The 27224-nt window shown below is 45.8% G+C and overlaps 1 protein-coding gene across 1 annotated transcript in view; it reads right to left on the bottom strand.

Moving 5' to 3' along the window:
* KCNK9 (potassium two pore domain channel subfamily K member 9) overlaps window positions 1–12487 on the bottom strand; it is an 84428-nt gene extending 71941 nt beyond the window's left edge. The window contains exon 1 of the mRNA XM_009566207.2: window positions 11314–12487. Within this exon, the coding sequence (XP_009564502.2) occupies window positions 11314–11872 (559 nt within the window). The 5' untranslated portion in view covers window positions 11873–12487. The remainder of the gene's footprint in view (window positions 1–11313) is intronic.
* Window positions 12488–27224: the final 14737 nt, after the last annotated feature.

Here is a 27224-nt window from a genome sequence, read left to right as displayed (position 1 = left end):
TTGCATTTGTTCCAGCTTGTCCCTTTTTATCTCCTTGGTACTTTCACACTGATTGTTTAACAGCTTGGTCAAATATCTTTCTGAGTATCAAATTTAGGTTGAGTGAGCATTAACTCCCCATGTTCTCTCCTGTCCCTTTTTTAAAGATAGGCAGTGTGTTTGTTTTTCCCTGCAACAGCCAGTGGTAGACCTGTTCAAACAGCAGCCATAAAAAACTGGTGACGCTTCTGCCAGTGAACAATTTCTGCTTAGAGAAGAGGTTTGATTCTTTTGCAGATATTCAGCTGGAGACAAAACTGCAGGATGGATTGATAATCCCTCAGGGAAGCAGGAACCTTCAGTAAAATGGAGAAGATAAACTTACACAGACCCCAAGCAAGATCAAGGACAAACTTCAAACAGCCTGTGTGTGTACAGCACCATTAAAAATAAGGCAGGAGAAGGATAGTCCATACCTTGCCGTAAGGCAGGACAGTCTGCATAGGTTATTCTTGACAGATGCTTATCTATCTCGTTCTTCAAGACCTAGCAAAGAAAAGTCCACACTCTCCCCAGGCAATATATTTCACTGTTTCACTGCTAGAAAGATTTTTTTTTCTCTGTGGCCACTCTAACTCTTCCTTGGTCTTGTTTAACAGCTTCTCTTATTCACCGTACCACACTCAAGTTCTTCAGGAACAGACTGTGTTTTTTATCAGTTTTGAAAAGCTCCCCAGGCTGGTTTCTTTTCAAAGAGATCATGGAAATCTTTTCTAATTGCTCATTACCCAACCTGCAGTCAGGTTTCAGGTAGTCATCCAAATCAGGACTACATATGTTCAAAAGCCAGCAGCTTCCACTGTGATACCTATCACTAGATACTCAGAGCTAAGCTTGCATCCCATGCATCTACCTCTTCAATACCACCAAACTTTACTGTAGCCCATCTTTGAAAAGTAAAATTATGTCACACCAAAATGCCAACAACTGACCCACCTACATTATACAGACGTAGACTTCAAATGTCATACAACAAAAGCAACACAGTAAGACTGAGGCTTTATGAAGAACTATCTCTTGTGCCAGTCCACGAAGGCAAACCAGAGCCGAATGCAAACCCATACAGATTAAACTAGCAAAAGCACAGGGGTGGTACAAAGGCTTTTAACTGCAAATATAGTTGGAGGGTGGATATTTGGGAAGAAAACAAAATTGAAGCTATTCTGAAACATATCTAGTGCTTCACAAGCATTAAAATAAAACTCTTGGACGTGCAGTACATTCATGAGCTGACTAGTAACACTGCTAATTTGCCTCTGTTGGCCTGCATCAGTAGGTATCAGCTTATGTTGTTCCCTCTGACTGGCAGAGCGCACTCATTAAAGCAAACACATTGCTACTAAATCCCTAATTGTTTTGAAAAGTGCCCTTAAAATAACAGGTCTTTTACTACCAGGCAGGATGTGTTTTAAGAGCAAATCATGAGCTTAAGCCTTGCTGCCAGAAGACTGGATGATTATTTATTTGTATGTCAGACAAAAATACCAGAAAAGATGGCAAAAGCTGATAGAGCATCGGTACAGACTGAACAGCTACCATCTCCTTCCACTTCTCGATGTTCATTCCGACGTGAAACAGCAAAGGAGAGAAGAAACTCAGAAGGAGTTTTTAATATACTAGTTAAAAGGTCAGTTGAAGAATTCAGGTCAAATCTCTGGAGTTTCCAGGTGATTCTGATGGCACAGATACAGTGTTGCTGTTTTAACTATCAGTTCCCTAGAAATAGCTTTATCTCATTTCTATCACACCTAAGTAACACTGGAAACAAGATTGCAATGATAACTCATATTTGGTGTCCAGGAGCAATCAAACTGTAGACTGGGGACTTTTATGGAGGATGTGGCAGACTGATGATGGGTAGAAACCTTCAAATGTTGGAAGAGACTCTCAGTCCCCAAACACTGACCCCCAGACTTTCACTTCTCAAAATATGCCTCTTTACCTCTTTGACAGCCTAGGCCAATCCAGTTGTTTTTTTTTTTTTTTTTGCTAACCAGATATATGTAACAATCTTCAATAAGGCTGAAAGGGCATCTTTCTACTGTTTCTAGGTCTCAATAGAATATATTATATGGTTTATCCTGTAAGGAATTATTCTAAAATTCCTGGTCCACCTCTGGAAGCCCAAATATTTCACAAAGGCCAGAAAAATGTTGGGGGAGTACTGAGACTTCAAGTCACCGCTGCAGGTACGAGGCATTTCACTGATGAAAGATTGTAATTGTGAATTCAATCATCTTTATTTCATGAACAGTTTTAAAACATTTCAGATGCATTATCTTACAGGACACAGCCTGCATGCAGAGCCTTATGATCAGGGTTCCACATCCTTCTTGCTCTTGGGAGTTCATTTCATTGCAGGTCCCCTAGCTTCCAGAGCAAAGTTAATGTAAGCTCCACACTGCAGATTTTTAAAAACTATGACTGCCAATAACATTATTTTCACTGGGTGAAGACAGACCTGTTTCACCATACACTCAAAACTATTAAAACCTAACAGCAACTGTTCATTAGTTCAGGTAGTGGAGGCCTAGACCTTTGACACAAGAGTTATCTGGCACTTTTTCCTACTGTGTCTCGTCCTGAAAAGTTTCAGATTGGTGTGAAATGCAGTACAGAGACAACTCAAATTTCCAGGTTTTTTCATGACAGTTCATGTCACAGGTTTTTCACGACAGTTTATTTCAGATACAGTTCATTTCACGACAGTTCATTTCAGATACAGTTCCCATAGCAATGGGCTGTGATGGTTTACACAGAGGAGGAAGACATCTTCTCTAGAGGACATCAAAAGAAATGAGGGTGGATGAAATAAAATATTCCATTTGCACTCAAAACACGTCTGTAATGAGTTAACGGTAGCATACTTTGGAAATTGCTGACAGAGTCAATTGCTTTGAGAGTAGGTTTCTTTTACCTCTACCTTCCCTTCAACATGTCAAGACTATCCCTGAATTGGGAGTCTACGAGCACTTCCTCACAGCCAGTCTCCTGCACTATACAATTAGAGAGCACTGCTGTAGGCTTCATTCATCAATCTGTGCCCTAAAGCTCCCTGTGAAATTTTCCTGTCTGGGAGAGCTCACGCAGCTAGCGAAAGGAGCAATCCTCTTCTGTGACGGGAGAGCAAGGAGACAATCAGTTTCCTATCAGACACCTTTTAATCCCTCTACTTCTCTGCTTTTCTCTGAAGTTCTTCTTTCCTTGGGTGCAGAAAGGATGGTATAGTCTACTCCTTCCTAATCATCCTAATAAGCAACAAATGCATGAGTCCTTAACAGAGATATGTCTTTCACTGCCATGGCCTAATCATCTCGATAATGAAAGCAGTTTAAAAAGATACTGAACCCTTTAACCAACTGATGGTCGCAGAAGCCTCTTGTGGCAATTGGCAAAATATTAAAAAAGACAATCACTTAATTATTTGAAAAGAAAAAAAAAACACATCCTGCTAAGAAACTTAGGATTTCCTCCCCTAAAACAGAAAAGAAGTGCACGCACAATACACTTTAAAAAAAAAAAAAAAAGAAGCATCTCATTGGATCAGAAGAGCTTGGATCAGAAGAGGCTGGATCAGGAGAGGTAGTCAGCTGTCTGGCAGCAATGAAAGGAAATAAAATAAAACAAAAAATCATCAAAACAAATAAAAAGGATAAAATGCATAAACATTCTTCCTCAAGATTTCTCTGCTCAAAGTTCTAAGTATGCAGTAGGGATGCAGTTTCATCTTTCACTTCCAATTAAAAGAACTAAAAGCAGTATAAAAGCAAAAGTCAACATACACTTTAACCTCACAAACTCTTCACTTCATTATTAAAAAAAAATCTGAAAATTGCTATTAAAAATATTTTCCAGGAGTTGATTTGCTGTAGAATGTAGTTCCTCTCATTGCACAATTCATGTCAAATAATGGCCTGATCCAAACCTACTGTGACTCAAAATGTTCTCTCCATTATTTAGAACAGACTTTGGATCAGGCCTTAATCTCTGGGAGGGTTTTTTGCCTAAAACTCCCTAACCCACGGAACCTTTCACTGTTGCTACATCACCAACAACATCAACCCTAGTTGTAGCAAATCACGTCATAGGCACCTGGTAGGGCATAGGTGACCTGGGGGAAGGATTCTATACACACATTTTAACTTGAAGTGAGGGGATTCCATGGAGTGTAATCCAGAGAGGGTAACAAATTGAAATTAATTTGCATCACATCAATATACACATGTGAAATTTTGGAAGTGAAATGGCTTCACTTGAAAATATCCACAAGCCTAAAAGAGGTGACTAGTTCTGCAACATACAGCAAACATCTGTTGCAAGCCCGCAATAACCTGTTACTTCAACTCAAAAGCAGCAAGGACTCTTACTGATTAGTTCTGCATCACCAGCAAGCGTCCTTGCTAGCATCTGTTACAGGGGAAGAGGATACTTCGTGCGCCCTTTATCCAAATCCACTCAAGGATTGTCAGTAAAATCCATAGAAGCTGGGTACCTAAATAACTAAAGGGCCTTTGACAGGAGATACATAATACTAACGGAGATAATTACTCAGAATTGTATATGCTCATTCCCTTAATAAAGCTCTAGGTTCTGTTGTTGCTGCATGTCATAAGACCTAAGCTACAGGAGCTTGCTAATATCACCTTGAATTCATTATGGATCTCTGCCTTTTGTTCATGTTCATTGTTTAATCTGGCTATAAACTAATGCCATGTGGTCTGAAAGAGAGAGAACTGAGCTGTTTGGCAATTAGAAATAGTTCCCAACCTGAATCTTCAGAAAGTCTTTTTATCTTCTTGCCTCTAAATTAAGGATAATTTTTACACAGAGGTGTTGTGAAGATGAATCACCTAATGTCAGTACAGCATTCTGAATATAAAGTGCTGTGTAACTCCAGCTCGAAGCCATGAGCATGGCTTTCAGCATTTATGAAGGACTAAGCTCTGGCATTGAAGGAACTAAGCATCGCAGCTCCTCAGATTGCCATCAAGGGAAGACAACAGCATTCTGATCCTTGCTTTGTGCCAGACCAACAGTGTGTGTCCGAAAACCCATGGTGACCAAAAGGCAAGTTCTCCATTAATCACTTTTTCTTTAGATCAAGCCTCAAAGCTCTGATGTTGTTCCCAGAGAAAGCAAAGGGATTCTTTATTCTTTTTAGTTGAAGCAGGCATAAGCCCATAGCTAACAGCCAAACATTTTCCCTTATTCTTAGTCTACAGCACCTCCTCTCCCTCTCCTCTAAATTTCTCTCCTTCTCCTCTTGTTCTGCCCTGTAGATTTCTGCTTCCTCCTATCAGCAGCATCATTTTCTTCTTCAGCTAACTTCTTTCCCAGAAGACTCACCAACACCTCTAACTTATAGCCTTGTCAGTGGGCAAACGCAGATATTTCTATGCTCACACTTGCAAAGGCACATAAATGGTTTTGCTGCACAGAAAAATAATCAATAAGCAAAGACCGTCTAGTGGAAAAAATGGAATTTCGAAGACCTTTGGCTTTTTTTCTCAAGAAAAACAAGCTAGTCCAGGAACTGCTAGAGCTCAAGAGGTGGAAAAAAAGAAGATTCAGAAAATCACAGAACATATGGCTGATAAAGACTTCAAGAGGTTAGCCAGTCCATCTTCCTCACCAAAGGCAAAAGCAGCTACAACTTAACCATTCCTGACAGATTTTTGTCTATACTCTTTCTAAAATGCTCCAACGATGGAGATTTCACAGTTTCCTCGGGCAATTTCTTCCAGCATGCAATCATCAGCTGGAAAGAGTTTCCTCATGCCTAATCTAAATCTCACTTGCTTCAGTTAAAGGAAGAAGTTATGAATAGTTAGGAGGAAATCAAAGGGCACCAAATCCTAAAAAAAAAAAAAAAAATAAAAAAAAAAAAATGAGGAGACACCAGTTTCTCAGGGCTAGTTATGCTAAGGATGTCTGCTGACACCATCACCCAGCTGACCGGCTAGAGGTTTCTAGATGCTTTCCCAAAACTGTTTTCAGACTCTTCTGGATATTGTATTTGCACTGCCAGTAAGCCATACAACAGGAAGTTGCAGTTCAGCATCAGTCTGAGCTGTATTTTTCTCTGGCTTATTGGTGATTTTTAAAAAGCTTTTGCTAATGTCCCTCCGGCAAGAACGTGCTGGAAAGGGCAAAGCCAGTTTTCAAGAACTGTTTCTATGAACATGTGAGCAATGCAGTCACAAACTCCCATCTGTGTTAGCAGAACATTATTTTGGATGGTTGTTTGTTGTTTGGTTTGTGGTTTTTTTCCTTGATTCTTCATGAGATAAAAAAAAATAAAATGGGAAAAGATCTTACAGAATATTTATGTTATGCAGGGGAACAAAAACCTATGCACAGTTCATCTTTCTGCGGTTCACTGAAGCTGACCTCCTCCTTGTCTTGAAGATACCACCAACAGATATTACAAGTCCTGATCATCCTGTATTCTCCATTGAAGCTTCAGATGGTGTGAATGAGTAGATTCATTAATTCAATGCATCTACAAGCATTCGTATCTCCAGAGAATCTTCCTCTCTACCTTCACCTCAGTTTATTAATAACAGAGTGGCTTTAATTTAGTCTGTATTTGTTTGCTTTTTATATATGAGATATTGCCTTAGTGGTCCTAGCAAGTCATGAATGCTGCAGTTAACCAATTAACCAACCAAAACACTGATATCTTTGTTCTTTATCTTTCCTTTGTGACGTCTTGTCTTTTTCCTCTCTTTTCTTTCTTTCCATTGCACACTGTCCATCTGCCGTGGTTCCCTACTACTCAAAGACCAGGAGCAGACTCAAAACACCAGAGGCCAGTCTTAAAGGAGGAACAATAGTGGCAAAATAATTCACACAGGAAAACACTTGCATGTTTTTCTAACCCAGATTAATGCTAGCAGCTTGGCATTTTTATACCCATTTTACAGAAGAGTGAAGTGATGCAGAGAAAGGATATGGAGACTTAACTACTATACTGAAATGGACTTAAGCATGTGTTTGCTTAGTTCATTAATGCAGGTTCAAACTCCCTGTCAGGCCACCATCTGCCAGAAATATAAATCTCCTGATCTGGAAGCAGACAGTTCATGAGTGTTTATCTACTCAGTAGCCAAACAGCTGGCAACAGGTGGATATTCCATTCACCATTACAGGTATTGTACCACATTCTTGAAAAATAATTTGTCTCTCTTCACCAAGATAGTTCAGGCACTGCTTGTAGTAGATTTGAAACTGAAAACAGAGGCCTAAAAGCTAGAGAGACTAGCAATTCATAGCACACACTGTCTTAATTTTGCTCTCCTTACAGTCACTTCTCAGGAAAAAAAAAAATAAAAATCCTCAATCTGTTTTTTGTTTCAGTTCATTTTAGGGTCACATAAACAGCTTTCAGTTCCTTACATTCTGCACAAGCCTCCAGAAATATTCAGTGTTTACTAGAGCTCAGTAGTGTTAAATCAAGAATGACTATCACCCTTTAAGGCCTAAGTGATGGAGTGATATCCACACCAATAATGCATTTTGACAGTGTTGACACCTGCTCACATGGAAGCAGTTTACTCACTCCTATAAACCTGTAGAAAAGGGCATTAAAACTAAGTAGGAATCCTAGGAATTACCTTTATTTTCCAAAATCTGAATTTTCATTCATTGTGTCCAGCCTCTTGACGAACTCTGCAGTGTATTCTGCAGTGTATCTCATAAAAGACAAGTGGCTGGATAAAGAACTTGATTAAAACACTCCGTACCATCATTTTGGCTATGTAACTGGAAATGGATAGGAAATTATACAAGTTAACCATGAAGTGAGAACAATACTGAAACAAACTCAGCAACTAGTGAGAGACAAGAACAGCTTATTAATTCTTTTTGATCATCTGAAAACTTTCACAGAATTCAAACACAACCAAAAGTTTGTAAAAGCAGGGTATTTTTCTTCTGCTATTGAATTTTAAGAGCAGAGTCACTGAATGTCGTAGCATCTGCAGTTTAATATTTTTGTGCTGGGTCAGTTCAAAAAATAGAAGGGGAAAAAAAAAAAGTAAAACAAAACAAAACAAAAACCAACAGTGCACCTGGGGAGCAGAGAAAAAAATATTGTGTCACAGGTGGAAAAAAAAACAGTTGCCTTTTACTTGATCAGTCCTTGCTTCTTTGTTTAGTACTCAGCTTGACAAGGTAGCAACCATGCCTACTACCCTCTAATAGAAGCCCAATGGCATAGATTAGAGGAAACGTGAGAAGTGACCAAATGTCAGCGCTTCACCTCTCACAAGTGGCTCTCAGTTTTTCCTGCTCGTGTCCCAATAGGTCCTGGAAGGATGTTTTTTCCCAGGAAGCACCAAGAGGCGGGGGTTGTCAGACCTGGGGGAGCCTGAATACAGCGGAGAAGGGCGCGACGAGAGCTGTCCGTTCAGCACCACAGCCCGCCCGCCCGGCAGCGACCGGCGGGAGCTGTCCCTTCAGCACCACGGCCCGCCCCGCCCGCCGGGCGACAGGTCGCTACGGGCTCGTGGTCCGTGGCCAGCGACCAACGCCTGTGACTACATGAAAGCCACAGCGATTTACATCAACGCAGGAAAGAGGTAATCGCTTCAGACATATTGCTAGCACGGCAGTCTCTAGGAGAACAATTAAGTCAGACGTGAATCAGTCTGCCTTCACATGCACATGGCTAGACTTTGTGGTCCGCTGACTCCTGTTTCACTTTTCTGAAGAGAAGTTTTGGGGAGGCAGATGTACTGCTCTGGATTCAGCAACGAAGCTGTATTCATTCTGTTTTAAAAATCAGCCTGTGACAGGCAGTTAAATGCACTTTTGCAGGAGCATCTACTGGCTACAGCACGTTTACTAACGCGTTCCCAACTGCATGTGCCTCTCGAAGTCTGTCTGGAAGGTTTCATAGGGAGACGGAAATGTATGTGAGAGTGTACACACAGATTAAAAAGAATCACAAAAGATTAATATAAACATTTAAGATCACTGCCTACACAAGAAACACAGAGAAGAAATCTTCTCTTATTTTCCTGGGAACTTAGTACAGAAAGTCATTTTTCCTCCTTTGAACCAAATTATTTCAGGGCAAATAAGAATTTAAAAAAAAAAAACACCTCCATATTCACTTTAATAGACTACCAGTAGATCAGGTAACATCACAAAGCTACTTTAGTACTGAAGAGATTACACAGAAAATCGAAACGCATTTGACAAGATACAGATTGTAACTATTAATAAACTTTTGAAAGACAGATCACATACCCTCCTGGAGCAGAGTTTCCCAAATGAACAATTGTTAAAGAATGTCTGTTTTTCTGCACCATTTTTTATTATCACTCTTCCTTTCAGTGGTTCCCCATAGCTACACACATTTTAAATTTAAACAATTTTGACATCCCAAAGTGCCTCTGCCTACAGTAATGTATGCTGTCCTCTGCATGCTGAGGTGCTTCAAGCTTCCTTAGCAAATCCCAGTTCTTAACAGGACAAAATGCTAAAGCTTCTGAAGCAAGTTGTACTTGTTTCTACATAAAATATGATCAAAACAGCAAAGTACTGTAAAAACAGCCCCTACTACCTGTCACTGGGGGAGCTTAAGAACCCAGAAAGTATTGCAGCCACGTCTCAGGCAGTAGTACAGAGTACACAGGCATGTGCATGGAAGTCTTATTGTAACCCAGAAAGGAATGATAGTCCAGTACTCACTTAGCAAAAATAAATGACAAGAGACAGATGGAGGAAGAGAGAATCAGTGACCAAAGGAGGAAGGAGAGTTCTGACACTGCAACGAACAGCAGGAAATGTAAGCCACCAGCCAAAGTTATAGTCTACTTCTGTAACATATTAATATATGCATTTTTTTATAGAGAGAGAGCAACAGAAAAGAAAATATTTTCCTTTGGAAATCTTATCTTTGTAAGGACAAATAGGCTTCAATCTGTCAGACCGTGATTCAAAGAAAATTTTTTACTTCCCCGGGTACAATGTAGTCAAATACAAACGTAAGTAAACAATGCTCAAAGGGCAACAGGCAACATGTTCTGCTGAAAACTGTCAGTATCTTCAGGTGGCAATGTGCAAATTTCTTCTAAGAAGCCCTAACTGGTAAAAAGATTAAGTCCTTCTGTATTAATAAGAGCACTAGTCTTTTATGTCGTGTCCAATATAAAGCACTACCAAACAGCCACGGAGCTAAACAGGTCTTTTTGGATCTCGCCAGATGTTAAAGGGGAACATCTAGAAGTACTGAGAGAAGAACATTGACGACTGCCTCAGTAAATCCACCTAATGAACATAAAACCAGGAAGAACAAACCTGCTCATCAGTCCAAAGTCAGTGTTGTAGCACAGTTCTGTGTGCATTCTGTAGCCTCGACTTATTGTGGTGTTTATTTTTACTGCAGGGAAGCAAACTTCATGTGAAACACTCTGCGTTAACTGTGGGAAGCAGAGAAGTACAAAATGACAGCCTGTGGCTCTGTCCACTGACTGTCCCCTGATCATCCTGGGAAATGGCATGCCTGGGAAGCTGGGCAGTATGGATGTGACAGCAAGCATCATTTTGCCTGTCAGACCATGTGCCCACAAAAGAGGAGATGCGGACTGTGACCTGTCGGCATATCAGACACTCCAGCTGCAATAAAAACTTCAGAAACATGTTGGGAATGCCCAGGAAAGGCCCAGTAATGGGACCACAGCCGTGGGAACCCCCACCACAGCCCTCGCCATTGCCAAAACAAAGTTTGTGAAAGCAGGGCTAGGCTATGCTTGGCCACATCATGGGCTTTCCCAGCTTATCCACTTCCCATGCCCTTACCATTTCCATCTTCATCCACCTGTGTTTTGCCTAAGTTTCCACCATGTCTCTGGAGCAGAGGTACAAGGAGGTACAGGGCTTCTACCTTCCTGAGAGGAACCCTGGGAGAGTATCGCCCTGCCTCTTTCTCCTTGTCATCCAAGCCACAGCTCAGTGGTAGCCACCTGGCTAGTGCCAATCCCCCCACCAGGCCAGCCCAACTTCTCTCCAGTCCCACCCAGGGATGCAGGCTCCATCTCCAGGGGAAGATGTGTGGGACAAGACCAAGTCCAACAAGTGCCCATGTAGAGCGGTAAATTGCATAACATGAGAGGAAGCCAAAAAACTCATCCAGTGCTTAACCCTTTGCATGCCATGCCCTCCCCCCCCCCCCCCCCATCACCACCACCACTCCCTTTTTCCCAACCAGGAGGGCTTTTGCCCCAGCCCTGACCCCCAAGGCCCTCCCCGAGGTGAGACGCTCACCGATGGTCGTGATGACCGTGATGGCAAAGTAGAAGGAGCCGGCGAATTTCCACTGGACGCCGGCTCGGTGCGGCTCGGACTGCATGATCACCAACTCCAGCTGTCGGTAGTCCTCGCTGGTGATGTTGTACTTTCCTTTGAGCCGGATCTCCTCGGCTTTGAGTTTTTCCTCCTCCCGCATCTCGTTGTCGGACTCCAGGGCATCAAAGACGGCGGCCCCGACCAGCAGGTAGGTGAACGTGCAGATTATGAGGGACAGGGTCCGCACGTTCTGCCTCTTCATGGCCGCCAGCAAGGGGCGAGTGAGGGGACCATGTCCCCCCCTGGCCGCCCGGGGATCCGACGAGCCGCAGCAGCCGCAGCAGTGGGGCAGCTGCCGGGGGGGCTGGCGGCGGGGCAGCTCGTTCTGCGGCGGCGGCCGCTCTCCGCCCGCCTGCTCGGGCTCCTGGGAAGAGGAGAGGCACAGGAGGCTGCTGGAGCGCCGGGACCAGGTGCCCTGGAGCCGGGAAACTCTGCGCAGGACCTGCCCAAACCAAGCCGTCCCAGTGCGCAGGGCCATCCAGGGTACCCCCGCTCCTCCCCAGCACCGAGGCCAGGAGCAGGGGAGTCCCCGCCGCGGAAAGGGAGCCGGGGTCCCGCGGCGGCGGGGATCGGAAGGGTCGCCCGCAGCCCTTGCGGGGCGCGGCGGGGAGGCGGAGGCCGCCGCCGTCCCAAGTTTCTTCAAGCGGCGCGGCGGGAGCGTGGGAAAACGGGCGGCGGCAGCGCTCCCATCCGCACCGTGAGGGGAGGGAGGGCAGCGAGGCTCCTGCCGCCGGGGACCCGACCCAACCCGGCTGCCTTCGGGCGGGTCGGGACGGTCTGAGAGCTTTTATTCCTTCCGCCGAGGTGCGGAGGGGAGCGGGGCTGCTGCAGGTGGCAGCGGAGCGGCGTGCGGTGCGGCGGCGGCGGAGTCAGGCGGCGTGCGGGGAGTTGGGGGCAGCATCCCCGGGAGCCGAGCGGGTCCCTGGCGGCGGGGGAGACGGTGCCGAGAGGCAGGAGGAACGCGGAGCCGCCCCGGTCGCCGGAATGGGCAGGGAGGAGGCGCCCGCCGGTCGCGGAGCACCTGGCCGGGACAGCGGTGGGAGCTGCCTCCGGGCTCGAGAAGCCGGGAGGAGCTGGGGAGAGCGGAAAAAAAAAAGCCGGCGGCTTCCCCGGGAGAGAGAACGGGGAGGGGCGGACACAAAGCCAGAGACGAGGAGAAGATTTTTCTTTTTTTTTTTTTAAAAAAAAAAAGGATAAAGAAAAAAAAAAAAAAGCTACTTTTACGGCTGCTCCCCCGGCGCTCGGGGCTGGGGCTGCTTTATTTAGGATGCTTTTAGAACAAAGCCGTTAAGAAAAAGAGCAACCGTCCTCCTCCTCCTCCTCCTCCTTCTCCCAAGCTCTTGACATCATCTCGGGGAAAAGCGAGCCCGCGCCCCTCTGCCATCGCGTGTGTGTGTGTCTGTGTGTGTGTGTGTGAGCGTGTGTGTGCTCCGGCGCTGGCACGAGAGGCGGGAGCGGCCCCTGCCCGCCGCGGGGACCGGCTTAACCCCCTCGGCGCCGCCCTGCCAGTGACAAGCGGCGGAGCTACCCCCACCGCGGCTCTTTCACGCCTCCCCCAGCCCCGTGCGCCTGGCCACGCCCCGGCTGCCGAGCGGGGCCGGGCGGGGGCGGCGGGGCGGGGCGGGGGCTGCGTGCACCGGGCGGCCCCGCCCCGAGCCGCGCGGGGAGAGGGACGGGGCAGGGGGATAGAGAGCGGATCTCCGGCCGCGGGGCGGGGGGAGGGAGCGGGAGCGGAGAGGGTGTTGGCTCGGACGCTGCCGCGACGGGGACTGAGGCAGCGCGGCACCGCGCTGGGGCCGCAAAACGCAGCACGGGCACCGCACCCGAGCCTCGCGCTGCACGGCCACTGCGCTGCAGGGCCGCCACGCAGCACAGAGACACATGCAGCACATCCACCACACATCACAGGCACCGCATGGCACAGGCACCGCACCACGGATACACACACAGCACAGCCCTGCACAGCACAGCTGCCGCACCAGAGCCGCACACAGCACAGGCACCACACCACGGATACACAGACTGCACAGCCACCAAGCGCCACAGCCACCGCACCAGACCAACACGCTGCACAGGCACCACACAGCACAACCATCGCACCCGAGCCACGGGCTGCATAGCCACCACGCACCATAGCCACCGCACCACAGATACACACACAGCATGGCCTCAGACAGCACAGCCAGTGCCCCAGAGCCACACACAGCACAGCCACCATGCACCACAGCCACCACGCACCACAGTCACCACACAGCACAGCCACCGCACATAGAACAGGCACCGCACCATGGATATAGACATAGCACAGCCCTGAACAGCACAGACACTGCACCAGAGCCACATGCTGCACAGCTCCACACACCACAGCCACCACACCACAGATCCACACACAGCACAGCTCCACACACCACAGCCACCACACCTGAGCCGCACACTGCTCAGGCACCACACACAGCACAGGCACTGCACCACGGATACACATACAGCACAGCTTGCACAGGACAGCCACCACACCAGAGTTACACGGAGCACAGCTATGCACACCCTAGCCACTGCACCAGAGCCACACGGTGCACAGCTCCACACACCACAGCCACCACACCACAGATCCACACAAAACACAGCTCCACACGCACTACAGCTGCCACACCACAGGCACCACAGGCATCACACCACAGCTCCACACACCACATGCACCACACTACAGGCACCTTACCGCTTGCACCGCAGCTACCACACCACAGACACAAGCACACCACAGCTTCACACAGCATACCACAACTCCACACCCACCACGACCACCATGCCATGCCACACACCACACCACAACCACCACACCACAGTTCTCCACATCATAGCCATACACACCATAGCCACCATGCTGTGCTGCACACCACACTACAACCATACACAGTACAGCCACCACCCCACAGCTCTACATACCGGAGCTCCACACACCATGGTTGCACACATACACACATGCACAGGCAGCTCCACACACCACAGTTCCAGGCACCAGTTCCACACATGCAGCCCCACATGCACCACAGCTCCACACACACTCGCTCAGCCCCACACAACAGCTCCACACACACCACAGCTCCACATATAACAAATCCACTGTGTGACAAGTACCACACTACAGCTCCACAACTACCATACCATGCCATGCACCACAGCAGAGCCATACACACCACAGCTACCACACCGCAGCTCCCCACACACACACCACTGCCACCACACCACTGCCACATCACAGCTCCACACCACAGCACCACACACACCCACTCAGCCACACACAACAGCTCCACACACAACACATCCACCATGCAATAGGCACACTACTGCTCCACAGCTACCATCCATGCCATGCACCACATCAGAGCCATACACACCACAGATCCACAGCACAGCTCCACACACACCACAGCCACCACACCGTGCCACACACCATACCACAGCTGTACATACCACAGCCACCACCCCACAGATATACACATACCTCAGAACTCCACGCACACTGTGGCTGGACATGCACACACCCCCACCCTAGCTCCACACACCACAGTTCCATGCATTACTTCCATACATGCAGACCCACACACCCCACAGCTCCACACAAACCTCAGACACCACACACCGGTTACACACACCCACTCAGCCACACCCACTGCAGCTCCACACACCACGGCTCCATGCATACCCCCTCAACTCCACGCACCGCAGTTACACACACCACAGCAATGCACAGTGCTGCCTACACACACATGCAGCCCCACGCACCACAGCTTCACATCATGCCCTCCACACTCCACAGCCCCACACACCACAGCTCCACTCACACAGCCCTGCACCCTCACTGCCCCAACACACCACAGCTCCACACCTTGCCCTCTCCAGAGCCACACACATACCCCACAGCTCCACTCAAACACACCCCCCCACACCCACAGCTCCACACTCTATGCACCACAGCCCTTCACGCACAGCTCACAGCCCCTTCTCTCAGTTTAGGTCTTTTACAAATCCTAGTCCCCCAGGGCTCATTACTGCCATCCTCCATCCCTAAAAGCAACTTTGTCCCTCTCTCTCCTGACTACACGTTGTTTAAGGCCCTTGCTGAGATACAAGGGACAGCCTGAGAGAGATGGGGTTGTTCACCCTGGGGAAAAGAAGACTCCAAGGATAACTTATAGCAGCCTTCCAGTACCTTAGGTGGGCCTACGGGAAAGATGGGGAGGGCTCTTTATTGCGGAGTGTTGTGATAGAACAAGGGGTAATGTTTTAAGATGAAAGAACGGAGATTTAGATTAGGAAGATTTCTTTTTTTCTTGTGGGGGTGGTGAGGCACTGGAACAGATTGCCCAGGGAAGCAGTGGATGCTCCATCCCTGGAGGTGTTCAGGGCCAGGTTGGATGAGGCTTTGAGCAAGCTGATGCAATGGGAGGTGTCCCTGCAGAGGGCTTGGAACGGGATGGTCTTTAAGGTTCCTTCCAAATCAAACCATTATATCATTCTGTAAATGGGAGCCCAGTGCCTTGCAAATGGATCAAACCTGTGGGCTGAGAAGGCAGTCTCTGAGACTGAAGCCCTCTTTAAATGCCTATCTCAGGCTGAGCAGACACAAAGCCCTTTGTAAAACTCTTGGACACATACAGGAGGAGAAATAAATTTCATTAATTCAGCAAACAATATTCCAGCCAGCTCAAATTCTGCATCACATCACCTAAGCATTACCAGAGTCATTATAGCAGCACATGGAACAGGAAGGTCTTGCCTGCTGAAGGGAGCCTGTGCGTAACAGCGACAGAAGGAAGGAGGGGAAAGAAGGAGAAAAGAGGAAATATCTGGTTTCGATCAACTCCTTAAAAATAGAAGTCTGATTACTGTTGCCCATTTCTGATTCCCCAAGGGAAGGCAGCAGCAAAAGAAGAATCTATAAATAGTTCGCAATACAGAGAATCCTATAGCAAAGTTGCTGGGAAAGATCAATAGCATGATTCAAGGAGGGCTCCAAATTACATCTCAGGAGAGGGAGGTGCTGAATGGAATTGATAAATGAGTTGCAAATGCTGTGTGTTGTGTGTATCTAATTAACAGAGGGTGACTGGGATCAATAGCAACGAAGGAGCTAGTCTAAAAATAGCACTCAGGCGGGGATTGCAACCTGCGGGCAGCAGCTTAGATGGAAATGTCCCCTGGAGTAATTAACCTTTAGCTGAAAAGTGGTGGTTAGAGTGGGGTCAAAGCAGAGCTTGTGGGGAGCTGGGAAGGTACAAGGTCTCCATGGGACTTCAAGGTACAGAATAGTGTGACAGTCATTGCGGGTACAGGCAGAGCCATGAGCTCACAGCCTTTCTCTCATCAGTCGGTTCTGTCAAGCTGCAGATTGGTATAGTGCTTTCTGGAGAAATATCTGTGTATTAGCATTGTGCTAGAGCGAACAGGAAACATTCGTAGCTCTGTGTCCTTGCAAAGCTTTCAGCATTGCTTAGAGACAAATTGTAGTCATTTTTTAAATATTTGAACTTCTACAGGAATTTGGGATTTTCTTCTTTTTTTGCTGTACTGAGGAAGTATCCACCTCTCTGAGGATCAGTCTTTGCTCATCCAAACTCACCAGCAGAAGTCCATATTTGAACCACAAAACAAATAATATCCAAAGAGAAGTGTCCTTTAAACCTTCCATTTTCAGCAGAGCTGTCAGGCAAACTTCAGGGATAACAATGGACACTGGACAAGATGACCTGTGGCTCAGCTCACAGGCTCTGCTGGCATGCCAGGCAGAGCTGGCATCACTTGAGTGAGAAGCAGAGACACATGCACCCAGAAACAGCAAGTTTGTTGTCAGCCTGAGTACGGGATCAGGACCTGAGGTATATGGCATGACTGAAAGAAAAGGAAATTGCTAAGATAAAGAATCAAGAAAATACCTCTTTGTAAAGCTGACATGGAAATGTGGTAAAGAATGAGTGAATGGCTTTTCTCTCTTTAATACAAATGGAAGTGACTAAAAGTTCTTTCCTCACCAAAAGTTTTCTCCATAAGGTTAAAAAAAGTATCTTATTTAGTTGTAGGCAGAGTTATGAAGGTTAACTCAAAGTGTCAACACATATCTTAGGTCCTCTAGGTTTAGTCTAACTTGAGAGAGAGCAAGCAGGAGCGGAAGACAGCCTTGAGCTGTGTAGTGGATGCCCTGGATGCTGAGAGCTGTGCTAACCCAACATTCACCCTCTCTCTCTGTAAAAAGCCAACAGGCATTTGAAGTTTCCCGTTTTCAAGGTAAGATCGTGTGGGTGCTGTTGTGCTATAGTAGCTCTCCTGTTTTAACTTGAGTTCACTCTGCAAGAAAGGTAAGAGCTAGCTGCAAGGTGACTGGTTTCTGAGTTGCTTTTGTGGACCTCTCCAGTCACTCCTGTTGACTTGACAAAGATGCTTCTTGAGAGAGATCTAATGTTTCCCTCTATGCAAGGAAGGGGTAAGAGCCCCTGGTCCTTGAGCTGCCTTCCAACTGAACCACAGGACTAAAAATAAAAACCACAGGTAAGGAAAAAAGCTCCTAAAAGCCCCAAACCCAAAAGACAAAAAAACCCACATAATCAAAACTAGAAAGAAAAAGAGCTAACCCCTTTATTTTTTCACAGAGGTTTTAAATAAACAATTTTTTTCAAGAGAAAATGGTCAGAACAGCAGTTCTGATTCAGGGCCAAGGTTCATTTAGTCCAAGAGTCTCTCTTCAACAGAGGCTGTAGCAGAGAGGGAGAAATGCAAACAGAAGTAAGTGTGATTCTTTTTCCGCTCCTTAAATACTCTCCCAACCTCAGACTATTTTAATTCAGGGGATTTTCTGAGCCTCAGTCAGTTGCTTTGTGTAATGACCCATGATGATTCTTTCTCCCAAGCACTTGTCCTCTCTCTTCTCGAATCCAGACAAGATTTTTGCATCCTCATAAAAAATCCTCATCCTCCCCTAAGAAGGAGTTCAACAGATCTGTTATTCAGAGCAGGAATAGTACTCCCTTTTATTTGTCCAGACCACGTTTCCTTCTATGGTCCCCAGCCCTTGTGCTGGAAGAGGGAGAAAACCGCACTTTCTCCATGCCACTCATGACTTGATGGAAACTCTGTGCAGAGGCATAACATGACAGATGTAGATGGCTTCCCATCTGCCATGGCAATAATAGTAAAAGTCTCTGTGTGTACAGGTGAGCAAGGCAGAAATGTAGCCCTGGCTCACTTTGCCCTATAAAGTGTCTCTGACCCTTTGGGGGATTTCTTTGAATCAGTACAGTAAAAGTACCATGTGAGGCCTTGTCCTCCCCAGAGCTGCTTGCCCTAAGAAAGTAAGAAGATAGTTATCGACACTTGATGGGTGATGAAATTTGCTATGAATGCTCTTTTCAGTGACAAGTAGCAATTATTCATGGGAGGTGGCCACACATAAGGGGTAGTTGTTGCCATGCTGTTTATGTGAGAGAAGATCTCTAGCAATTGCAACACCCAGCAAGATCGGCAATACACAAGAAAACACGGCAATTTCAATGATTAAAAATAGCTTGCCAGAGGTCTCCCATAAAAATTCCCTGCAAGTCTACAAAATTAGTTCATGAAATGATCTGAGCATAAATGAAGACTGTCCTTCACAATGCAGCTGCAGCACCGAGGTAAACACTGCAATTTTAAGAACTGGGAAGTGGCTCAATTTAAAACTGCCATGCCTGACTCAAAGCCTATCATAGCCGTATCTATTAGCTCTGGTGGCTTTTGGATCAGGCTATTGTCAAGAATGCAAAGATTATCAAGGCAATTAGAGTTAGAGACTGGTTTGTAAAGACTCACACTTCCCTTTATTTTCACAAGCTCTTTTCATGTCTCTGCTTCTGCCAGCTGTGTGCATTCGCACAATCACTGAAGTGGTTGTGGACCATGGACTTACTTGACTGACTGTGAGAGGAAGCTGAGCGTGGGCTGCTAGGTGAGTACACCTGTGTCCTTAGAGCAGTAGCTTGGGAAAATGATAGTCCTCTTGAAAGTAATCAAGCAGTGACAGAAAACGTGCATGAAGAGTCTCATTGACTGAGGAAGAGGGTGCTTGTGTGAAGCAAGTTCACTTGTGGGAATAAAAAAAGCAGGATCTGATCTACGCTTCGTATGTTTCCTACAGTCACTTCTTTTTAAGGGGAATTCACTAATAATAAATCGACTAAGGTGGCAGGAATGTGAGCATCTGGTCCAACCTAAATTTTTATAGTCATGTATCTTTTTTATTCTGCAGAAAGGGTGAGTTCAGTTCTCAGTATACAAGCCAAAGGTCTCTTCCAGAACTGCTGTGAAGGATTTAGATGTTTCATTCAAGCACAGAATTTATATATAGGCACAAAGCTTTCATTAAACATGAGCAGCTAAGGGGACAACATCAGTCACTGAAGGTAATGTGTGCACATCTTGTAGGCACGCTGTAGAGGAACAGACTGCCTTGGAGAAATAAATACAGCAAAGGTGTGGATTATTAATGCATTTGTTTCTGAACTGATTCCATCTAAGTTGCTTGAGCCACTATGACTTCCCGATCTGTTTGTAGATGACCAAATTCTCAGTGTGACTTTAGTGTTTACTGCAGCTGATGCCTAATGTAATATTTAGATGACTACCTTGCATACCAGAACTGCCACTGAATAAGTCTTCAAGGAGAACCCTGGCAAAGTAGAAAAGTAGAACCCTGTACTGGTAGAACCTCTTCCATCATCACCAAAGGTAACTGTGAGCTGCAAATATCTAGAGTGCTGGGACAGACAATGTCTTCCTGTAGCAATGAATAATGCAATTTGATGCAGCAGCTTCTGAATGAATTTGTTGAAGTGTGCATTTTGTTAAAATCACCACTGAAAAAGGAAATTGTGTAGGGGGCTTCCTGGCTAGTACAATAAGCTACAACAGTAATTGATGGGATGTCACTGTAAAGGGAAAACAGGGGCTATCAGGAGTATTTGCTGTGGAATAGTCTTCTTCAAAAGAAAAGACTACATATTGCTTGGAATATTTAAAATAAGGATGAATAAAATGTGATTATTTACCTTACTATCTTCTCTGTGTTGACTGCTTCAGCAAAAGGACCTAACTTTTAACTCCTTTGATCCTACTTCTATTTTTTCTCCTATTTGAGGACATATGAATACATTCATCCTTTAGATACCTCTGTAATTTTCTGAGTGCATTTTGTTCTAAGATATTTTTTCTGGCCTCCATTCCCATCTTCTATGATCTAACCACCTCCCAGCAGTGGAAAAACTTTTTCCAACCATCATTTTCCTTCTGTATGTGCAATTTTTCAAGTAGGGAACAGAGATATTTACCGAAGACATAGAGAAAGCCTGTGGCAGGTGAGATATCCACCTGCAGCCTTAATCTAGTTCTTTCACAAAGACAGATGTCCTGTGGGGTGTCCCCACTGCCTCCATTTGCATCTCTTGCAAACCAGTCTCGGTGGCCCAGGATCTGAATACTCCAGTGTAATCACTAAATGCTGCAGTTTTGGGTCAACTTTGGAGCCTACCTAGGACATACTAGGGCCAAGCAAGCCAATCTGTTGCAGAGCAGGTGGAAGAACAGCGTCTTCCCTCTTCTCCACTGACATGCTGAAAGTGTCAGCTTTATCTCACCGAAATCAGTCAGTGCCTGGGCTAACTAGTAATTAAGAAATTGATGCTAAATATTGTTATCACGGTATTTGACTGTGTTGAAATGGAAGGAAGAGTGTATCAGTAGCTTAAACCCCAGCTAATTCAATTTCATTTAGCTGTGCCAGAGTCTCTTACAGCTTTTTTCCAAAATAAATTCCAACCTGTACATACACACAAGGCTAAACTGTTTCTTTGAAAGGAAGATTATAGTTTTACTTGTAGAGATCAAGCAGGATATATACTCTAGTGAAAACCTTTCCTGAGAAACTCAAGAGAGTCAGGGCAAAGGCAGTACCATCTCATGGAGAGATTTTCCCACCACCTCATATTATCACTTATTTTGAAACTGGAGGAGGGAGGGAAAATGAACCTTTAATAACTGCCCAGCTCTAAAATCAATTTCAGTGCTCAAGAGAGCTTGTAAACACGCAATATTCTTTTAAAAGGATTGATGCTGAGGAAAGTGAGGTGCACATTTTCCTGCTGTTGAAGTCAAATAAGGCTTTTAAACAGCTCCTATTTTCAAGGGTGCGTAAGAGTCTACAGTATTGACAGCCTTCCTCTGACTGAAGACAAGGGATTTGATTCTCAGGTGTGTTACACACATTTAAATCAGGAATAACCTACTGAGAATTGAACTGGTGTACATTTGTTACAAGAAAAGAATAGGACAAAGACTTGTATAAAAAAAAATAACAGGGAAATAAATTATGATGATTTACACTTTTGGGCCAGGAGTTGAGAGTCCTTTTAAAACCACAATTGATTGATGAAGCCTCACAACATGCCTGTGATTCAGCAAGTACTATACTCAGTTTGCAGCTCGTTGCTCTGAAGCACAGCATTGTTATATGGTTATAAGCCCCCAAAATGAATTAATGGCAGAGCATGAACCAAATGTGGGTTGCCATACCCCAACTATCATACTGTAGTGCTTTGAGACAGCATTTCTTCCTTGTGGTTGCCCAGTACAGGCCAGTTTGAATGCCTGAATAAAGTTATGATACTACCTACATACAGTGAGAACTTCTACAGTTCTATCTTTATCTCTAGGATGAACAACCCCAGCTCTCTCTCAGTCTGTCATTGTATGGGAGGTGTTCCAGCCTTCTGATCATCTTTGTAGCCCTCCTCTAGAGCTGTTCCAACAGTTCCATATCCTTCTTATGTTGAGGATTCCAGAACTAGACACAATACTCCAGGTGGAGTCTCAGAAGAGTGGAACAGAGGGGTGGAATCGTTTCCCTCAACTTGCTGGTCACACTTCTTTTATTGCAGCTTAGGATATGGTTGGCCTTCTGGGCTGCGAGTATGCATTGCTGGCTGATGTCAAGCTTCTCATCAACCAGCACCCCAAAGTCCCTCTCCACAGGGCTGCTCTCAATCACATCATCCCCCATCCTATATTGAAATCAGGGATTGCCCCAACCCAGGTGCTGGACTGTGCACTTGGCATTGTTGAACCTCGTGAGATTCATACAGGCCTACTTCTCCAGCTTGTCCAAGTCCCTCTGGATGACATCCCGTCCTTCCACTGTGGCAACTGCAACACTCAGCTTGGTGTCATCTGCAAGCCTACTGAGAGTGCAATCAATCTCACTGTCTATGTCATTGAGGAAGATATTAAACAGCACTAGTCCCAGTATGGACCCCTGAAGTACACTGCTTTTCATGTATCTCCATCTAGACATTAAACCACTGACCACTACTCTCTGAATAAAGATAGATACTCTCTAAAAAAGAAGAGGGAACTGCACAGGAAGTGCAAGCAGGGACAGGTGACCTGGGATGTGTATATAGATGCTGCATGGTTTTGTAGGGATGAAGTCGGGAAGGCCAAGTTGCAGCTGAAGGTGAACTTGGCAAGGGAAGTAAAGACTAACAAGAAGGGCTTTACAGGTACGTCAATCAAAAGAGGAAGGTCAAAGAGAACATACCCCCACTGATGGTTGGAAATGGGGATCACGTAACAAGAGATGCGGAGAAGACTGAGGTACTTAACAACTTTTTTGCCTCAGTCTTCACTGATAACCGCTCTAATCGCCCCTCCTGGGTCATGGGACAACAAGATGTTGTCCCCTCCCACAGTAGAGAAGGATCAGGTTCACGAACACCTGAACATATATAAGTCCATGGGACTGATGAGATGCATCCCAGAGTCCTGAGGGAATTGGGAGATGTGGTTTCCAAGCCACTCTCCATGGTGTTTGAAAAGTCATGGCAGTCAGGAGAAGTCCCTGGTGAATGCAAGAAGGGTAACGTTGTGCCCATTTTTAGAAAAGGGTAGAAAAGATGACCCTGAGAACTACTGACCTGTCAGCCTCACCTCTGTGCCTGGGAAGATCATGGAACAGATCCTCCTAGAAGCTATTCTAAAGCACGTGGGGGACACGGATGTGATTAATGGCAGCCAGCATGGCTTCACCAGGGGCAAGTCCTGTATGATCAACTTAGTGGCTTTCTGTGATGGGGTAACCACAGCAGTGGACATGGGTAAACCAATGGATGTGATCTATCTGGACTTCTGTAAAGTCTTTGACACAGTTCCCCACGACATTCTTCTCTCTAAACTGGAGAGATATGGATTTGATGGGTGGATGGTAAGGTGGACTAGAAACTAGTTGGATGTTTGTATTCAAAGAGTAGTCGTCAATGGCTCAAAGTCCAGATGGAGATCCATGACGAGTAGTGTCCCTTAGGGGTCCGTACTGGGACTGGTGCTGTTCAATATCTTTATCAATTATATTGACAGCGAGATTGAGTGCACCCTCAGCAAGTTTGCAGATGACACCAAGCTGAGTGGCGTAGTTGCCACACCGGAAGGATGGGATGTCATGTCATCCAGAGATACCTGGACAGACCGGAGAAGTGAGTGTCTGAGAAACTTATGAGGTTCAACGAGGCCAAGTGTAAGGTCCTGCACCTGGGTTAGGGCAATCCCTGTTTTCAGTACACGATGTGGGATGACATGATTGAGAACAGCCCTGCAGAGAAGGACTTGGGGGTCCTGGTCAATAAGAAGCTCGACATGAGCTGGCAATGTACGCTCACAGCCCGGAAGGCCAACTGTGGCCTGGGCTGCATCAAAAGAAGTGTGGCCAGGTCGAGGGAAGTGATTCTGCTCCGCTGTTCCTCTCTTGTGAGACCTCATCTGGAATACTGTGTCTTGGAATCCTCAAAGAAGGATATGGAACTGTTGGAATGGGTCCAGAGGAGGGCTACAAAGATGATCTGAGGGCTGGAGCACCTTGCCTATGGGGACAGGCTGAGAGAGTTGGGCTTGTTCAGCCTGGAGAAGAGAAGGCTCCTAGGAGATCTTATAGTGACCTTCCAGTACCTGAAGGGGGCCTCCAGGAAAGCTGGAGTGGGGATATTCATAAGGGCTTGTGGGGCTAGGGTGAGGAGGAACAGGTATAAACTGGAGAGGGGCAGATTTAGACTGGACATTAGGAAAAATTTCTTCACCACGAGAGTGGTGAGACACTGGAATGGTGAAGTTGTGGATGACCCATCCCTGGAGGTGTCCAAGGCCAGGTTGGGTGGGGCGTTGGGTAGCCTGATTTAGCGGGATGTCCCTGCCCATGGCAGGGGGCTTGGAACTAGATGATCTTTAAGGTCCCTTCCAACCCAAACTATTCTATGTTTCTATGAGTCTATGTTTCTATGATTCTATGAGTCTATGAATACGAATGCACAAAAAAACTGGAGATCATGACTATGACACTGATGGTTTTCATGCAGGGGACCTAACATAGATGGGGAAAAAAGGAAAATTGGAAAGAAGGTGTTGGGGACTGAGGAAGGAAGTGGACAGAGAAATTAGGAGCTGAGGATGAGGGGCTGGGATGGAGCCGGTTGGTGCAATCAGCCATTTGGCATTGGACAGAAAAAAAAAAAAAAAAAAAAATTGCAGTCAGAACTGCAGAAAATGTTTGTCAGTGTCCACTTAAGCTGTGTCTGCAGCTTTTCCAGCTGTCTGGAGACTCTGGCTGAATCCTCTTGGCATTTTTTCTTGAAGGCAACTAAGTAGAGGAGGGAGCAGATATCACCCGCATTTTAGTTTCCCCAAGGGGGCAGATAGTCTGTCATGCAGAACTCAAAATCTAGAGGACTCTGGAGTATGACATGTTGTGTTCAGTGAAGTTACCGTTGTGCTGGCAGAGTAAAGTGGGCTCTCAGACCCAAACCATGTTTCAACAGGCTTTGTGCCTTGACGATTTCTGAGCACATCTCTTGCTAAGGCTTTTTTTTTGCATGGATGCAAAACAGCAGAGAATTACTTGTGCTTGCGTGTCAAGATGATGATGTGAAGAAAAAGAGAGCCAGGGCTCTACCGACTTGTCGTTTCTGATCCCATCCTCCCTGGGCGCAGCTAGAGAAACTTTGTGTGTGCTAATAGGTGAGGGGCATTAACCCTAATGCACCTCTCAAACAACCCTTCCCTCCATTCTCCTGAAAAGACTGCTCAGAACACACAGCTCAGGAAGGAAATTTGCTGCTTAAATAGACTTTCCTCAGGATTAAATTTCTGTCTACAGCAGATGCATTTCTCTGCTGCTAAACTATAGTGGCAAAGCATCTTTGCAAGTATCCTCAGACTTCTGCCTGCAAAGCAGAGATTTGACAAGCTTTTAGTAGCTTTTCCACATCAGCAAAGCAAGCTGTCTGATTACAGCACACAGCGTTCATCGTATAACCGCACTGCTTTTAGGACTTGGTGCCAGCATAGCCAGACAATCACGGTTCACACCTCCTCACACCCTCAGGCAATGTTGCTCAGCCAGCAGAAAGCTTGTGGTTAGCATTGGCCAAGTAGCATGGCTGAAGCTGGCCCTTCTACAGCATGTGTGCTCCAGGAGCTGCTGAGCTCACTGAACCTGCTGTAAAGCCACATTAAATAAGGGGCAAGAGTTACAGATCAAAAGTCTATGAGAAAATGGTGTTTCTGACCTGCTGAGTCAGGCAAAGGAGGTGGCGAAGAAGGAGGTTGGGACTTTTTGGTTTTCTGTGAAGATCATATCTTGACAGGGATAATAATTTCTGGCAGATTGAAAAGTCCCGTTGGGCAGGTTGGAAGATCCCAGTAGGCCTGTTTGGGGCAGATTGAAAAGGCAGAAATCTGAGCTCTGAATATGAAGTTGCTTGAGAGCTTCATAAAACCACTTACTATCAATCTCATCTTCCTCAACCGTGTCATCCTCCTCAACTGTATGAACAGCAGGGCGTTTGATTGAATGTTTTTCATATAAACATTGTGAAATAAACTACGATCCATTTCCTGTTGCCAGCTTCCTTTGCTGGTAAATGTCAGGTGTGCAAGATAAAACATGGGCTGAGATCCACTCCAGATCGCAGCATCTCCTGCATTTCAGATACACATAGAGCTGCCTTTCCATAGCTACACAAGAATGAATTCATCAAGCTTTCCAGCACACAGCTAAGTAAAACAGAAGACTGATATACTACTAATAGTCGAGGCTTCTTATAGCAGCCTCATCTGTTATCACATCCTCCGCCACCGTCCAACTTCTACTCCCACCTCGCAGTTACCCTGGCCCTCGTGCTCTGTTTATCTCGTTCTTCCTCTCCTGACTTTATGCATTTTTCCATGCCTCTCACTTTCCTGGATTCAGTTTACTTGCTGACCATTGATACCACCAGCTCATTCAAATCCTTTGTAAAAATCACTTCTGCCATGACACAAGCCAAAAGCTTCAGATACCCTTCATGGGATGCCACCATGGGTCTGTGTTCCTGGCTCTGCATAGGGTGACCGTAAGGCATGGTGCAACTATCTGCACTCCTCTGTGCCTCAGTGTCTTCACATATGGGAAGAAGAACCTACAACCTGATCCCCGCCAAAACTTCAGTCATGGCAGATACTTGATGATCTGTGTGTCTTGAGGTCTAGTAAATAAAATATAAGTTTGTTGGAAATGCCTGATTTTACTGGGAGTTTGCATAAGCAGAGATTGAGAATGTATGAAAAAAACGTTTAGGATTTAGCTCAAAGCATCTATTATGAATATGTCAAATATTTTCATATTTCAAATTTGAAACCCATCCTAGCACAACTTGTGTGGTTAAGGAATGGGACAGGAGCTCAAGGCCTGACCTGGAGCTGAGTCTGAGGAACCTGAGAAAGGAGGG

This window comes from Cuculus canorus, chromosome 2 (assembly GCF_017976375.1).
Source record: "Cuculus canorus isolate bCucCan1 chromosome 2, bCucCan1.pri, whole genome shotgun sequence".
NCBI lineage: Eukaryota > Metazoa > Chordata > Aves > Cuculiformes > Cuculidae > Cuculus > Cuculus canorus.
The sequence above is the reverse complement of the archived record's forward strand: the minus strand, read 5'-3'. Positions and strand labels throughout refer to the sequence as shown.